The sequence below is a fragment of the Carcharodon carcharias genome, chromosome 3 (genome assembly GCF_017639515.1).
Source record: "Carcharodon carcharias isolate sCarCar2 chromosome 3, sCarCar2.pri, whole genome shotgun sequence".
Classification (NCBI taxonomy): Eukaryota; Metazoa; Chordata; class Chondrichthyes; order Lamniformes; family Lamnidae; genus Carcharodon; species Carcharodon carcharias.
In genome coordinates this window covers 186,474,879-186,491,755 of record NC_054469.1, presented here as the reverse complement: position 1 = coordinate 186,491,755, position 16,877 = coordinate 186,474,879, and the positions used below count along the sequence as shown (strand labels likewise).

Here is a 16,877-nt window from a genome sequence, read left to right as displayed (position 1 = left end):
CAGGTAAAATGTCTTTGTTCACACCTGCTATCCTACTTGTTCCAAATCAGGGACAATTCCGTCCTTAGTTTTTTACTGGGTATAAAATAACATGCAACGAATAAAATTTTTAACTTTCTTTCAGTCTGTGAAATCTCTGCAAACATGCTATTGTATTGTATTTATTTTTTTTAGCTTAAAAAGAACTGCAGTACTATTTGAAGGACGATATCCTAAAATACTTGATCCAACTTTCTACTTTGTTCAAAAGGCATAGATAAAATGTTTATTTTTAAGTTGCATTCTAGTTGTCTTTGCAAAATATTTTAGATTTTTTAATAGGAATTAAATCTGAGAAACTAAAAACGTCTACCAGCTATTTCAACAAGCTGAACACAGACGAAAACCACTTTGCTGCTTAACCACTAGATGGGACTGTTCATACATGAGCAGCTCCCCAGAGTCTTCAGCAGGAAGTAAAACCAAAATGATGAGCCAATAAATCTATCCATCTTCTGTTCCATCGGAAACTTAGATAGTTACAAAATATTCAAGTTATGCTAGAAAAAGAGCTGGAAACAGAAAAAACTTATTATCACAAGTCACTGATGGCTTCCTCAGCTCAGCATCTGTCCTAACATTACGTGGGAAAATTACAACTTTTGCAAATTAATTTTCTTTAACCTATTTAACTTATTTTCTCACAGCATTTCAAACAACTGTTACCTGAGAATCACATGGAAATATCTGAAAGCTACATTTAAGAACAATGATCAACTTGGGGTTGAAATGATCAGATTTTACTTCCACAAAAAAAATTGAAGATGTGCTTATTCATTTACCAAATGCTCTGGAAACAGGACGGAGCATTCTGCTGTGGATACTTTTCCGCTTCGACTTTGGAGTCATCTGTCGCACAAAACATAATTCCAGTTAATCACCAAAGCATAAATTCTCAAACACTGCATATTCTCGGCTGCATCACATTCATAGCTTTAACAACAGAAATTGAGAATTGGTTGAATTTATTTGCAGATGCAATCATTCAAAAAAATTACTGGTGCCAAGGATGTGACAATATAGCTTAACATTTTCTAGCCAATATTTATCCCTCAACCAACACCTCAAAATATTCTCTGATCATTAACACACCGCTATTTGTGCTTGGCTGTTGTGTTGCCTGCACTGTAACAGTGGCTACACTTCAAAAATCACTTCATTTACAGTAAAGAACTTTGGGACATCCTGAGGTTACGAAAGGTGTGCTTTGTAAATTCAAATCTTTCTTTCTTTAAAATGATTTATAAACTCTCGAGACATTTTCATAATATTAACTGTCATGTTAGAAAGACATGCAATGGGGATTTACAAACCATTCTCATAGCTAAAAAACTGTAACATTGCTGCAAAGCAGCAATTGCACACATTTCACAGTTAATTGCTGAATGTTCAGAGTTTTCTGTGCAAAGTGACTCACTCCCAAATGCATAGGCTTTTAAGCTAGCATTCCCCTCCATGCAGAATTTAAATGGCCACAGTACGTTTTATTTATAAAGATTCAAAGTTAATATATTACACATAAAACACGAAGGATATCATAGAAGCTTTTTGCCTTAATATCAATCTGCTAGCTGAACAGATTGGCATTGCCTGGAATTTAATGCTGCATTTATCATTACATGTTTAGTATTCCTCATTTTTGGAATGTAGTTTAACCTCCATGCACAAGTAAGCACTCTGCTAAATGGGGAAAACAGCTAGGACAATGTTCCTTTAGAAGTCTGACACCATATAACAGCTATTGATTAGGTGGTGTGTAAATCAGGGCCCTACATCGAAATTGTACTTGCATCCTTGATTAGAGGAGGTCGCAGAGACTAAGGCAAAACAAAGTTGGTTGACTGGCTGAATTAATTCAAAAGTTCAAAATACATCTGGTGAGAAAGACAACCAAATAGGAGGGCAAAGAGCTTTGTATGTAAAAGCATGATGTAAGGAACTGCATACCCATAACATAGTTTAATAGTCATCTGTTTAGCATAAATATATAATTAAAATATACTGAAATGCAACTACCAGAAGTGAGAAACTATTGCATAATGTTAAAATCAACAATGTATCTGTTCAAATAGTCAATCAACAACAAAGTAAAAATTCAACAAACTGTCTATGCAAAGGGGCATGTGATGGTAGGTAAAATCTTAGCTCTCATTTACTAAGTTAAGTGAAACATTGTCTTATACAAAAATGTTAGCTGTGTCATTTAAATTCCTTGTTAAAATACTAAACATGGTAAGAGGAAGTTAATGCACTTCTGTGGCACCCTAACTCTGCAGACTTAAGAGGTGGCAGATCAGCTGTCTTTAAGCATTTTAAAAATGCAACAATCCATATGGAATGACCACAAGTTTATTTGACTTAAAATTCAAGACCTAGGTGGGGTATTAACTGCCCAAAAGATTAGATTTTCCAGCTGTCTAATAAGCCCAAATCCATCTGGACGTTCATCAACTGAATGTCCCAGCAGGAAAGGTGCCACTTGTGTTCGGGTGCCAGATTAAGCAGTTGTAAATGTTGGAATATTTGACCTACAATGTCAAAATGTATTGCAGTCATGGACCTAACGCTAATATACAAATCTTTTTTCATTTAGCTCTGTAAGCTCTTTCGATAAAAACTTCTGAAACGCCAGTAACACATCCAGTGTGGCAAAAAAACTTAGTCTGTACATCTCATGAGCAAAGATTTCATGTCAAAGTTCTGCCACATCTATCACTTCAATTGTGAAAACAGATCTTGTGTGCTTGAGATGTGAAAAGGTCAATCAATTCACAGAGCGAGAAAGCCAGAACATCTAAGCTTTCCAGAATAGTAAGGAGTTACTAATGTAACCGTAACCTCTGCTGTTTGAATCTTGGAGTTCAAGGCTCATAGGTTCAAGATTGGTTGAAAGCCCTTTGTCTTCTAGGGATCCAATACTAAGTGCGAAAATGACACTCTTGAGATCTTGACAGACAAGCCTACAAAAGATAGCTCATCTTTGGCCTACAAAATAATGTTCTACATCAAAAGGCATTGGTTGCTATCATGAGGTAGAGCTCAATTGGCTGGATACTATCAAGCGTGGAAAGTATTCCCAATAAACATGACTTAAAGTAATGCTGCTCTGTGCCACCTATTTCTGAATTTAGCCAAAGGGCCTCAGTTTCATATTAAGAATGCTATAAGCACAAAATGTTTTATTCCAGAAAGAGACAGTCTCCGTTTTTTAGACAATGGGGGTATGGGATGTGTGTCTTATCTGAGCAAGTTTCCAAATGTGCACTTTGTAAAACACTATGGGTGAACTCCATGAAGCTGGGAAGAGAAGATGGTGCTGTGGAAGTCTAGATAAGTAGTTTGATTTTTAAATCAGGTAATTTATGAGAAAGGAAGAAAAGTCCAGGAAAAGATCCATGCATATGTTAACTTTCACTGGGATACACAGGTTCAAGTTATAAGTATCACGGATGTTGCAGTCATCAAATGAAACATGCCCAGGCTTCAAAAGAGAAGAGAGTGAAATTCCTCTTCAGAGTCCATGAATTACAGCAGCCAGTACCCATGACCTTACTGCAAAACATCAACTTGTCATAAATTGCAGCTTGTGCAGGGCTGGCAAGTGATCTACATAGCAATGATGCCAATAGCAGAACAGAGTACCATCTAAATCTAGCCAAGTGTGAAGCAAGGTTTCACATGACTGAGGATTTGGAAATAAATGCTGTTTAAAGGCTCTTAAGGAGGGTCCTTAGTGAGAAATTTCCTACTCCCAATGCTGGCAATGAGGATGGTCAGGGTAATGATATTACAGTTTGTGGAATAAACTGCCAGGAAAAGTCGTGGGAAAAATTACCCTGTCCTTCCTTGAGTGCCAAGTGATCAAGCAGCAAGGGCAGACGTAGCCCTGGTCTCATCTGAGAGACGGCATCCCAGATTGTGGAGCAATCCCTCAATACTGCACTGAACAGTAGCTGAGGCTAACTGTTCAAATCTCTGGAACAAGGCTTGAATTTGTGACATTTGAGTTTGAGTTGAGCCAATGCTGACACAGGAACAATAATCCCTATGAACTGTGCATGTGCTTGGCCATGCAGCATTCATTTAAAGTACTGCACAGGCCACTCAAAGACTCTCCCCTTTAAGATAATGTACATGTTGCGGCCCCACTAAGAAAATGTAAAGGTGCCATGTCTTGAACTGAACTAAACAGACCACACCCATTAAAAGAAAATTTGGAGGGATCATTGTACATAAGCCCTAATTTTTCAAGTCTTTCTTCATAACTGTAACTCCTGTACAAGATGAAGCCCACTGGCGAGAATGAAGACAGTGCTATAAGTTCACTTTCCCTCAGCAGAGGATCATATGAAAGAGTGTTATTGACATGAGTAAACAATTAAATGCCCAGGTTTAAATAAACTAGTTGTTGAGAGGATAGTTTATCAGTTATAAATTCGATGTTCCATTTGCAGCAAACCTAACTTTAAATAAAAAAAATTAATGAAAGGAAATAATATTTTGGGTAAAACTATATATTTGTGTTTCAGGGTTAACTTCTGTAAATCATGATGTTGCTCTGGTGATTCCTGAAATTCATCAAACTGAAGAACAAAAATGAGCAAACTAAGAGTCTTAAGCTCCAGTGAATATGGCTGAGCTTTGTATTTACATGTGAATAGATTATAGAAATTATTGTTGATATCTATCCTAACATCTTACAAATGTGGCTACTTACAAGGCCAAATTAAGACAGTGCAGCACTTAACGAGTTAACGAAAGAGTTAATAGTAGTTCTGCCTGGTCTCTTGGGTCTTAAATGTACAAATTATACCACAGCTGGGTCACCTGGCTACTAAAAACTCAAAAAAAACTTAGGCTGGCCATAACAAAGCTATAGATGCAACTGTGGTATTTCGAAATAGTGATTTCATACCAACATTACCAACTTGTGACTCACTCACTGGTTTTGTAGCACCTGTTTTTTATAAATATCATAGCAAAGCAAGTTACTGTGCAATCACTTTATAATGAATGACTGTTAAACACAATATGCTAGAAGGCATGGATATTATGGATGTAAGCAAGTTATTCTACTTAAACTATATTTGTGCAGTTGGAGAACGAGGGCAGTAAATTGGCAAGATAAAGCAAGATTACAGATTAGAAGAGGTTGTTTCTGTTCTCAAAATAATAGATTATGTGCATGAGATTCCTATCAAAATATGCCAACGTTGTGCCAATTAACTCCTTTCCAAAGTTGCTGCATTAATATCTTGTTATGAAGAGGTTGAAGGATACAGGCTCAAACAAACACATGAATTACTGCAGCTGAAACCCTGCCCAAACTTGAAAGTTGAATGAGGTTAGTGGACAATGTTTAACAGTGTTACACTGACATTCCTTGGTTTAACTGCCTGTGGTTAAGTCTAAATGGAAAACTTCATTGCATCCACTCTTTGATGCACTTTTTTTGATTAATTGCCTTCTGCAGGAGGTTGAATTAATGAATTCTCATCAGTGTGCACTAATGGGAAGGAGATCTGATGCACCAATTTTAGCATTTCCTACATTAGTATAAGACTTTCTTTAACCTTTGAATAAAATTCAATTTAGATACAAACAAATAAACTAAGTTCAATTGAAGCTAATTAGCAGTTCTGTTGAAACAAAAATTTAAGACAAAGGAGGCCATTTGGCCCATATATCTGTGCTGGCTGAAACAGAAGAATCCCACATTCCAGCTCTTGGTCCATAGCTCTCTACGTTACAGCACTTCAAGTGTTTATAGAATCATAGAATGGCTAGAGCACAGAAAGAGGCCATTTGACCCATCATGTCTGCTCCAGTTCACTGCAACAGCAATTTAGCTAGTCTCACTTCCTCACACTTATCTCTTAGCCCTGCAAAGTACCAAGTACTTTTTAAATTGAATGAGGGTTTCTGCCTTTACCACTCTTTCAGGCATTGAGTTCCAGACTCCCACCATACACTGGGTGAAATCCCACCATACACTGGGTGAAAAAATTTCTCAACTCCCCTCTAATCCTTCTGCCAATTACTTTAAATCTACGTCCCATGGTTATTGACCTTCTTGCTATCCACCTTATCTAGGCCCCTCAACTAAATCACCACTCAGCCTCCTTTGTTCCAAGAAAACAACCCCAGCCTATCCAATCTTTCCTCATAGCTAAACTGTTCCAGTCCTGGCAACATGCTCATCAATGTCCTCTCTATTCTCTCTAGTGTAATCACATCCTCCTTGTTATGCAGTGACCAGAACTGTGACCTAACTGGTGTTTCATATAATTCTAGCCTAACCTCCCTGCTTTTATATTCTATGCCTTGGCTAATAAAGCAAGGCATCCTGTATACCTTTTTAACCACCTTATCTACTTCCACTGCTACATTTAAGTTGTCCAAGTTCCCTCTGCTCGTATACGCTTCTCAGCATCCTACGATTTACCGGTATTCCCTTGCCTTGTTCCCCACAAATACATTACCTACTACTTCTCCAGAATACCTACTACTTCTCCAGAATGAACTCCATTTACCACTTTTCCGCCTACCTGACCGGTCCATTGCTATCTCCCTGCAATCTACAGCTTTCTTCCTCACTACCAAGCAGTTGGCAATTTTTTGTATCAGCTGCAACTTCTTAATCTTGCCCCTTACATTTAAGTTTAAATCACTGATATATATCACAAAAAGCAAGGGACCTGGTACTGAACACTACTGATTCCCACTGGAACAGCCTTCCAGTCACAAAAAACAGTAGCTAACCAGAACCTTTTGCTTCCTGGTACTGAGCCAGTTTTAGGTCCAACTTGTCCTTGGATTCCATGAACATTTACTTTCTGACCAGTCTACCCTTAAGGGCCTTGTCAAAACTCATGCCAGAGTCCATATCAACAACATCAAACACACTAACCTCATTGGCCCTAGGCCTACCTACTCATTAAAAAATTCAATATGGTTTGTCAGACATACCCTTCCCTTAACAAATGCATGCTGATTGCCCTTGATTAATCCATGCCTTTCTAAATGACAAATTAGACTGCTCCTCAGAAAATTTTCCAATAATTTGCAGATCACTACATTGCTCACTACCCTGTAATTACTTAGGATATTCCTTCCTCCTATTTTAAACAATGCTATAATGTTAGCAGTCCTCCAGTCCTCTAGCATCATGGCTTTAACCAGAGAGGATTGGAAAATGATAACTAGAGCCTTCACTATTTCCTCCCAAGCTTTTCTTAGCAGCTTGGAATATATTTTTGCACTGCACAGAATTTGTCTACATATTTGTTCTTCCATTGTCCTCTAACAATTTGAGGGTCAATGGTACAGTTGCAGCAGCGTGATTGTCTATTTTATGTTCCTCTGTTCAACCCATATGGCCACATTTGATCCTCTTTCTAGCACAGCATCCCTCCTCTCAGCCGAGATTGTTTTTTTAACTAATTCTGCAATCCTCCCTGACATCCCATCTGACAGCCTTGTAAGCAGGAATGTTGAGCTATCATTTCCGCCCTTCTTGGAACCATGTTTCAGTAATAGTTATGATATTATACTTCCAAATGTCTTTCTGTGCCCTTAGCACATCTGCTTTAATCATTAAACTCCTTGGATTGAACTATTTAACATTAATCACCAAAAAACTCCTTTGTTGTCTATTCTTAGCCTTCTCGTGTTGATCACAGCACCAAGTTGCAGTATCAGAATATGATGGAATTTCAGAATGTGAAGAGAGAATCACAAGACAGGGTTTTAAATTTAAATTTAAGTAAGGCAATTTGAAAAGGAGCTTTCTAGTTCTCAGGACTATTCATATGATAACTACTGGCATAAAATCCTGAGCAAAGGCACTCTCAAATAGAGGGGGCCTAACCCTTGTAAGATAAACGTGGGAGAGTGTTACATGAGTGGTCAATGCAGTCAAACTTCCAGGAATCAACCAATGAAAGTCGGCAGCATTCAAAGTCCATTCAAAACTTAGGTGCAGTGGAACCCATCAAACTGCCTTAGACAGTACCTTCCAAATCCACAATCACTACCATCTAGAATGACAAGGGCAGCAGATAAATGGGAAGCTCTCCTCCAAGCCACTCACCATCCTGACTTGGAAATATATTGCCGTTCCTTCACTGTTGCTAGATCAAATTCCTGGAACTCCCTCCCCAACAGCACTGTGGGTGTACCTACAAAACATGGACTGCAGCTGTTTAAGAAGGCAGCTCACCACCATCTTCTCAAGGGCCATTAGGGATGGGCAATAAATGCAGGCCCAGCCAGCGTTGCTTACATCCCATGAATGAGTAAAAAAAGCACTCTTGCCTTTGAGCCAGAAGATCATGGGTTCAAGTTCCTGACATCTAGGATGACTCTCCAGTGCAATGCTGAAGGAATGCTTCATTCTTAGAGGTGCAATATTTTAAACTGTTAAGCCAAACTTGCCCTATCAGGATCCTATGGCACTATTTTGAGCAGAGCAAGGGAGTTTTCCTGATGCCCAAGGCAATATTTATCCCCCAACCAACACCTCAAATAGATGGTCATTATTATCTATGGGAGCTTGCTGTATGCAAATTGGCTGCCACATTTCTGAAATTCAGGAGTACTTTGTCAACTGTGAAGCATTTTGCGATATACTAAAGGTGCTATATAAATACAGGTCATCTTTATTAATGTCATTTAGAGATGGTGACCTGTTCACTCATGGAACTGAGCTTACGAGTGTGGGTGGGATTTGTCAGAAGTGATGCAAAAATTAATGCAAGATAGATTTTAAAAACACAAGCATTCTTTGTTTCTCAGCACAATTGTTTAATGTGCAAAATTAAGCTTCAATGTAGACCAATAACTTTATATGAAAGTTCATTTTTCATTCCAGCAGCTGATCAAAAATAATCAAAGCATAACTCCAATTTCTCTCATGGGACTTTCATGCAAAACAAAAGCAAATGAAGCAATAAAGATGAACCAACTGCCCAACAATAGACTGCAAACACAAGGATACTTACACTGGTACAGCAGAGAGTCTCCATGCAGCAAAAGGAGAAATCAGAAAATGGAGGAAGAGAAGATATGATGAAAATGGTTTTGTATTTCAGAAAGAAAGTGCAACCACACAAACGAAAATACACTGCAGCACTGTTATTTTTAACATTTAAAGCTTAGCGAATCAGGAAAGCACAGGCAGCAACAAATTATAATATAGGCTCTGTTGACCAGATTTAAGCAATAACAAAGAAAATTATCAACACATTTCAGCAATATTCGATATGGCCAATAAATTTAACAAACTATACATGGCACCAGATAGAAGCTGATATTTGATATTCTATCAAATGCTGATAGAAGCACTAGCATATAAATGCAATTTCTAAATTAAACATTTGGCTTAGTTCCTTCCCTCCACAAGAGAATGAGAACACAAGCTTACTGGTGCCATTCTTAACTAGTTCAAATGGGCACTGGGAATGTGTGTGGGGAGTGGAGGTGGGAGGGAGGGGGGGGGGGGGGAGAGCTGGCGTCAGATAGATTGATTAATTCATCCTTCCGGCAAACATTCCAACTGCTCTCAATGCCTTTATGGAAAAATCCTTCATGAAATGTTATGTTCTGCAAAAGTGAAATGATTTTCAATGCGGTAATGCGTTCCTCAGTGAGTGGACAGAGTCAAACCCATTTCCTTCTACTCTGTGCTACAATGAGTGGGTACAGAGTTCCAACTGAACTGCAATCCTGTGCATTATGTACTGCTTGTGCTGGAAATCAGATTATTCTGAACTGGGACCCTGCTATAACATGCGCCACCAGCACAGAACTCAGTATAAAGCAGGTCCGTCTAGGACTCCAAAACTTTCTTTCTGCAGATATGACCACAAGCCTCCTCCAAATACGAACACAGCCACTCACTTTAAAGAAGGAAAATGAAAAGCAGCCATTTAATTATTTGGTTGATTTTACATAGTACCGCCTTTAATCATTTATTTTTGAGCATGAAGGCTTCAAACTGCAGGAATATGCATGCAATATTGGTCCTCACACTGGTGGTATCTGAGCATTAGGTACCAGTAATGAAATAAAGTGGTGTAACCTTAACAGGGTCTTGAGGCATGGACCCTGTGGAACATATTATAACAGGGTCCCAGTGTACTTTATCTTTTTAGCTTATCATTGCAGCTATCACTTGTATAATATGATGCATTACTTATAAAATTAGAATAGTACAAATGCAAATCATTTACAGGTTAGATTATAATGCCTACTGCTAATAACATATATTCTTCTGGAAATAATCTTGCCTCTGTCGTTAAGACTGAAGGTTACCCATCTACTTTTCACCTATCGTCAAAGAATCCAGAGAACTCGAGAGGGGTAGGTCATAAAATCATAGTATCAAAGTATTTTTCAACACAGGTGGTCACTTGATCAATTAAGAATGCACCAACTCTTTTGAACAGCCATCTGGTTAGTCTTATTTCCCTGTTCTTACCCGATATCCTTGCAAGTCTTCCCCCTTCAAATATGTATCCATTTCCTTTTCGATCATTACTGAACCTGTTCCACCACCCCATCAGGCAATGCATTTCAAATCCTAACCACTTGCTACCTAAAAAGGTTTTTCTTTGTGTTGCCTCAGATTCTTTTGCCAATAACTTTAAATCTATGTCCTGGTTATTTACCCTTCAGTCATTGGAAATGATTTTTTTTTTGGTTTTATTTAAACCCTTCATAATTTAAAAAAAACCTGTCAAATATGTTATCTCTTAGTCTTAAGGAGATCAACCACAGTTTCTCCAGTCTATTCATGTAACTGTAATCTCTCATACTTGGAACAATTTCAATAAAAAAAGTCTGTACTCTCTCCTTGTCATTCCTAAAGCATGGTCCTTGGAATTCGACACACTCCAAGTGCTGCTGGAACTGGTATTTTACGTAGGTTTAGTAGAAGTAGTTCCTGACTTTTGTATTCTATTCATCTATTTATAAAGCCCAGGATACGACAACTTTACTAACTGCTTTGTTAACCTGTCTTACCACCATCAAAGATTTGTGCACAGGCAGCCACAAGCAGGTCTACCTCTTCATGTGCCCCTTTTAAAATTGTATCATTTAGCTTCTATTGTCTTTTATCATTCTTCTTGCCAAATATGTCAGCTCCCACATTTCATCTGCGATGTGTCTGCCTATTCCACCAGTATTTCTAGAAGGTTTCAAACTAATAGTGGGGAGAAGGGGTCACGAGAGGAGATGTACTAAATCAAAGGGAAACAATGAAGTTATAGAGCAGGGTATCGACTTAAGTAGTGATAACCAGGAAGGGACAGCAGCTAAGGCCAGAGATTGCAAAAATGATAAAAAGACAGCTAAAGGCTGTGTATTGGAATGCATGCAGCATTCATAACAAAATGGGTGATGATTTGTTAGCACAGATAGAAATAAACATATATGACCTGATAGCCATTACAGGAACATGATTGCAAGGTGACCAATGCTGGGATGCGAATATCGAAGGATATTTGACATTTTGAAAGACAGGTAGCCAAGTAAAGGTGTTGGGGGTTAGCCCTGTTAATTAAAGATGTCTTTAGTACAGTAGTGAGAGATGATCTTAGCTCAAAAGAACAAGATGCAGAATCCGTTTGGGTAGAAATAACAAATAGGAAAGGTAAGAGGTCACTTGTGGGAGTAGTTGATAGGCTCCCTAACAGTAGTTACACTGTAAGACAGAATATACAGGAAGAAATAAATGCGACGTGTAAGAAAGGTACCACAATAATCATGGGTGACTATAATACACATGTAGATTGGGAGAATCAGATTGGCAAATGCAGCTTTGAAAAGGAGTTCATAATGTATTCGGGACAATTTCTTCAAGCACTGTGTTCTAGAACCAACCAGGGAGCAGGCTATTCTGGACCTGATAATGAGCAATGAGACTACATTAATCAATAACCTCGTGGTAAAGGAGCATATAGGTGACAGCGATCAACACATGATAGAATTTTGTGTTCAGTTTGAAGGGGAGAGGTGTGGGTCTACGACTAGTGTTTTAAGCCTGAATAAAGGTAATTATAAGGGTATGAAGGCAGAGTTAGCTAAAGTGAACTGAGAAACTAGTTTAAAAGGTAGGACAGTAAAGATGCAGTAGCGGACTTTTAAGGAGGTATTTAATAGCTCTCAGCAAAGATTTGTTCCAGTAAGAAAGAACGACTCTTTGAGAAGGATGCATCAGCTGTGGCTAAATAAAAAAGTTAAGGATTGTATCAAGTTGTAAGAATCCCTGTGCAATTCTGTGCCAATTGGTGATATGTCAGAAGGTTTTTCAGATTTTAAGAACCAGCGGAGAACGGAAGGAGGGAGAAAGAAAGTTAGTTAGTAATACAAAAACAGATAGTAAGAGTTACTGCAAGTATTTAAATAGGAAAAGAGTAGCTGAAGCTAATGTTGGTCCTTTAGAGAGTGAGTCTGAGGAATTAATAAATGGAAAAACAATGAAATGGCAGAGGCATTGAACTGGTCTTGTGTAGAAGTCTTAGAAAACTTCCAAATGACACTTGAAAATCAAGAGCGAAAGGGAGGGGGAACTTAAAACAATCACCATCATCAGTAAAGAGGTGCTGGAAAAACTATTAGACCTAAAGGCTGACAAGTCCCCAGGGTCAGTTGGGTTGCATCCTAGGGTCTTAAGAGAAGTGCCTGAGGAGATAGTAGAGGCATTGGTTATAATCTTCCAGAGTTCCTTGGATTCTGGAAGGGTCTCAGCAGATTGGAGAACAACAAATGTTAGCATCTTTGTTTAAAACAGGGGACAGACAGAAAACAAACAGGAAACCGTTGGCCAGTAGGCCTAATAACTTCCATAGAGAAATTGCTAGGATCTATTATTAAGGAGGTTATAGTAGGATAATTAGAAAATCATAATGGGATCAGGCAGAGTCAACATGGTTTTGTGAAGGAGAACTCATGTTTGACTAATTTAATATTTCTTCATAAAAGTTATTGGGCACTATGGTAAAGTAACAATTTCTTTGGAAAGGCCACCAATTGGCTGCAACATATTTTAAGCATCTGCTTTGGTGATCTTCATTTGTTTTTACTGTACAAACCTATTCCTTGGGTGAGAAAGTTCTGCCTGATTTCCCTTCTTGCTTCTAACTACCAGCTATAACTGCATGATATTTGAACACTTAATCATGGTAAAAGATTTCCCTGGATCAATTTGGTCATTATTGCCCTTTTATTATCTTGGAAATTTCAATTAGGTCAGCGGGAAGTCTCATCTTCAAAAAAAAGGCCAAACATCTGAATGACTCCTCAACTTAAACCCTAATGCCCATAATTATTGCCTCTATACCCTTTAAATAGCAATATTCTCATTATAATGATATTATTAGAACTAGTCATGGTACTTTGTATGGGGTTTGACCAATACATTCTACTGAGACCTTACAATCTCTTTTGATTTGTATCATATCTCAGTGCACAACATTCACTTATTTGCCATTTTTGCTGCAGCTAAGCATTATGCTGAAATTCAGATCTCTCCACCTTAACCCCAGAGCTATTTGGTTATAAGCACACTATACAGTTACTCAATTTAACAGTTCTATTGGCTCTTTATCCCCATTATTATTGTACAAAATATATGACTGAACCAAGATGTAAGCAAGCATATGAAAATAATAGCTTTTAAAACAACCAAAACAGTTTATTATTGCAAGAGTTCCTTAGGTTACTGTCCCAGTCCCAACCAACTTCAGATACTTCATCAATGATCTTTCCTCCAACATAAGGCTAGAAATGGGGATACATGCTAACAATTGCAGTTTTTAATACCATTCACAACTTTTCACATACTGAAGCAGTCTCTGCTCGCATGCAGCAAGACCTGGGCGACGATCAGATTTGGGCTGATAAGTAACAAGTAACATTTGTGCCACACAAGTGCCAGGCAACAATAGAGAATCCAACCATCCCTCCTTGACTTTAAACAGCATTATCATCACTGATACCCCACTAGCAACATCCTGAGGGTAGCATTGTTTAGAAGCTTAATTACACCAGCCATATAGAGTAAGTCCTCACTTTAAGTCGCTTATTTTAAGTTGTTTTGATTTCTGTCCAGTTTTTAATGGGGCCAGTTTTTGCATTTAGCATTATGGATTTGCATTAAAGTCGTTTTGCGCCTGATGTGAATTGGGGTAGAGTGACCTGATCACTGCCAATTCCCGCTCCTTGACCTTCAGGCTCATGGCTTACCGCTGGGGCTCTGCAACTCAAAGCTGTTCTCATTCCATAGGTTGCTTCCTGCCTCTTGCTGTTCATCTCCCAGGCTCTTGCTCACAGAGCGGGCTCGGGAGAGGGAAGCAGCAAGTGGGAGGGCCAGCCAGTGGAAGTGTCAACTTGCAGGAGGGTTGGCAAGTGGGAGAGGTGGCCAGTGGGATGGTCGGCAGTGACCAGGTGGATCGGGGAGCAGGAGGGTCAACCAGCGGGTAGGTTAAGGAGCACAATTGGCAGCAAGCCAGAGAATCAGGGAGCAGGAGAAACGGTGAGCGGGTGAGGCGAGGAAAGGAAGAGATGGCCAGTGGGAGAGACATCGAGTCGGAGGTAAGCAGAAAGAGTTAGCATATGTCTTTTATTTTTATTTTATTGTGAAAATTTATTTCATCTATAAATATAGTAATTTAGCAATGTATAGTATTTAAACTTACAAGGTATAATGTTTTAGTGCTTCCTTCCAATGGGAAAGGTCCTGCAGCTTTTACATAGGTTGCAATGGGAAAGACACTTTTCATGAACATAGCCATAACGCTAAGTGAAGAATTACGTGGCTACTAAAGTAGGTCAGAGGGTGGAACATCTGCAAGCATTTCGCTTCCTGATTCCCCAAACCTTGTCTATCACATACAAAGCATAAGACAGGAATGTGATGGAATATCCTCCACTTGCTTGGATGAGTGCAGTTCCAACAATACTCAAGAAGCTCAACACCATCCAGGACAAAGTAGCACAGTTGTTTGACAATCCATACTTCACCTTAAGCATTCATTCACTCCACCACCGGAGGACAGTGGCAGCAGTGTGTACTATCTATATGATGAACTATCTATATGATGAACTGCAGCATCCCTGTAAGGTTCCTTCGACAGCATCTTCCAAACCTGTGATCTCTACCACCTAGAAGAACAAGGGTGGCCAGATGCATGGGAACACCATCACCAGCAAGTTCCCTTCCAAGCCACACCCCCTCCTGACTTGGAACTATATTGTCATTCCTCCAGATGGGTCAAATTCCTGGAACTCTCTTCCTAACAGCACTATGGGTGTACATATGCCACATGCACTGCAGCGGTTCAAGAAGGTGGCTCACCTTCTCAGGGTAACTGGGGGAGGGCATTAAATACTGACCTTGGCAGAGATGCTCACATCCCACGAATGAATAAAAAAGTTAATGGCTTAATATCCTTAATCTAACTTTGGGGTTAGATAAATATACCATATAAGGTTTACAATTAGCAGTAATAAAATATTATGCTATTGCTAACCAGTCCAAGAGATGTGAAAAATATTAAATTTTTTTAACTTTAGATCACCATTGAACAACATGTTTAATTAAACATAAAAACTGTTTTAGTTACCACACATTTAAAAATTACAGAATTGAAACTAATTTGAGATGAGTATACTAAAAGGCAGTGATCATCTGTAGACTCAGGCATCACACAACCAAGGCCAGCGCTGTACTAATCTGGCATGTGTGTACAAGCACTACAAACATGGCAACTGGAAGGCAATCAGGAGGAGAAGATTAGCTTGTGTTTTTCTTCCACAGCCCAGGGACCCTGAGATAATTTGCAATTACCATACTACAACTGTATTCGACTTCAGCTAACTCAGTACTGTCCAGGGATCGAACCTGGAATCATCCTAATTTGTATGGCATAGTGCTGCACCATTGAAAAAATACTTCTACAGAACAAAACATTCCTATCATGGAACTTGTAACAAATGAAGTGCCCAAAAGGCCTGGATCAATTTAAACTAATACAGCTCAAGAATAGTCAGGAATGTGTAGCCAAGATGGTTTCTTGTTATTATACTCATTTTTCATTAACATCACAACTATTACATTAATTTAATCTGTAATGCTTTTAAACTGTTTATGGAAAACCAGTCATATTTTACTTGATCAGTTTGATGGCATTATGATTGATGTTGCATTTGTTAACTGCAAGAGGAGATTATACTTTTAAGTGAGCATTAGCTTAATGCACTGTAAACATCCTGAGTGATGGACCACTTCATACAATGTTATGTCTGACAGCAGCTAAAACAAGTTATTCCCAAATGACCAAGCTCCATTATTAAAAATGGAAACAATGATATATATCACTATAATTAATTCAGCATTATCTAAATCAATACCATTGGAAATACATGTAGCAAATGACGAAACAGTGTGCCTGAATGTGTTGACTGAAACCAGAAACCTACCTCCATAAATTAATAGCATGAAAATGGAGGTTAGGAGAATAATGCAGACAACACATTTCAAAGTCTATTAAAAAGCTTCCAACCACAGAACACAACATTTGTAGCCCACCTCATGAAGTTTCAAATGAGAGGATATCAGTTTAAGAAAACATGAAAAGAAAAAGAAGCTGCCCAGTTACATATGGTACAATGATGACGACACCATCTGCCCACCCCCTTAGCAATATGTTCTCCTGATGGAGATGTGGAAAAAGTCTGGGCAATTCAAGAAAATCCCATTCTAACCCCAAAGTTAAGTTCCTGGAAAACTCTGCTGCTTATGGTTCGTAACAACCTGAGCTAACTAGTAGGAT

General features: G+C 38.6%; 1 protein-coding gene across 4 annotated transcripts in view; it reads right to left on the bottom strand.

Moving 5' to 3' along the window:
- The window catches only part of LOC121276286 (F-actin-uncapping protein LRRC16A-like), a 417,343-nt gene that overhangs the window by 43,066 nt on the left and 357,400 nt on the right, over window positions 1-16,877 (bottom strand). For all 4 annotated transcript variants that reach the window (XM_041184533.1, XM_041184534.1, XM_041184536.1 and 1 more), the window contains exon 30: window positions 822-888. In XM_041184533.1, coding sequence (XP_041040467.1) covers window positions 822-888 — 67 coding nt within the window. The remainder of the gene's footprint in view (window positions 1-821; window positions 889-16,877) is intronic.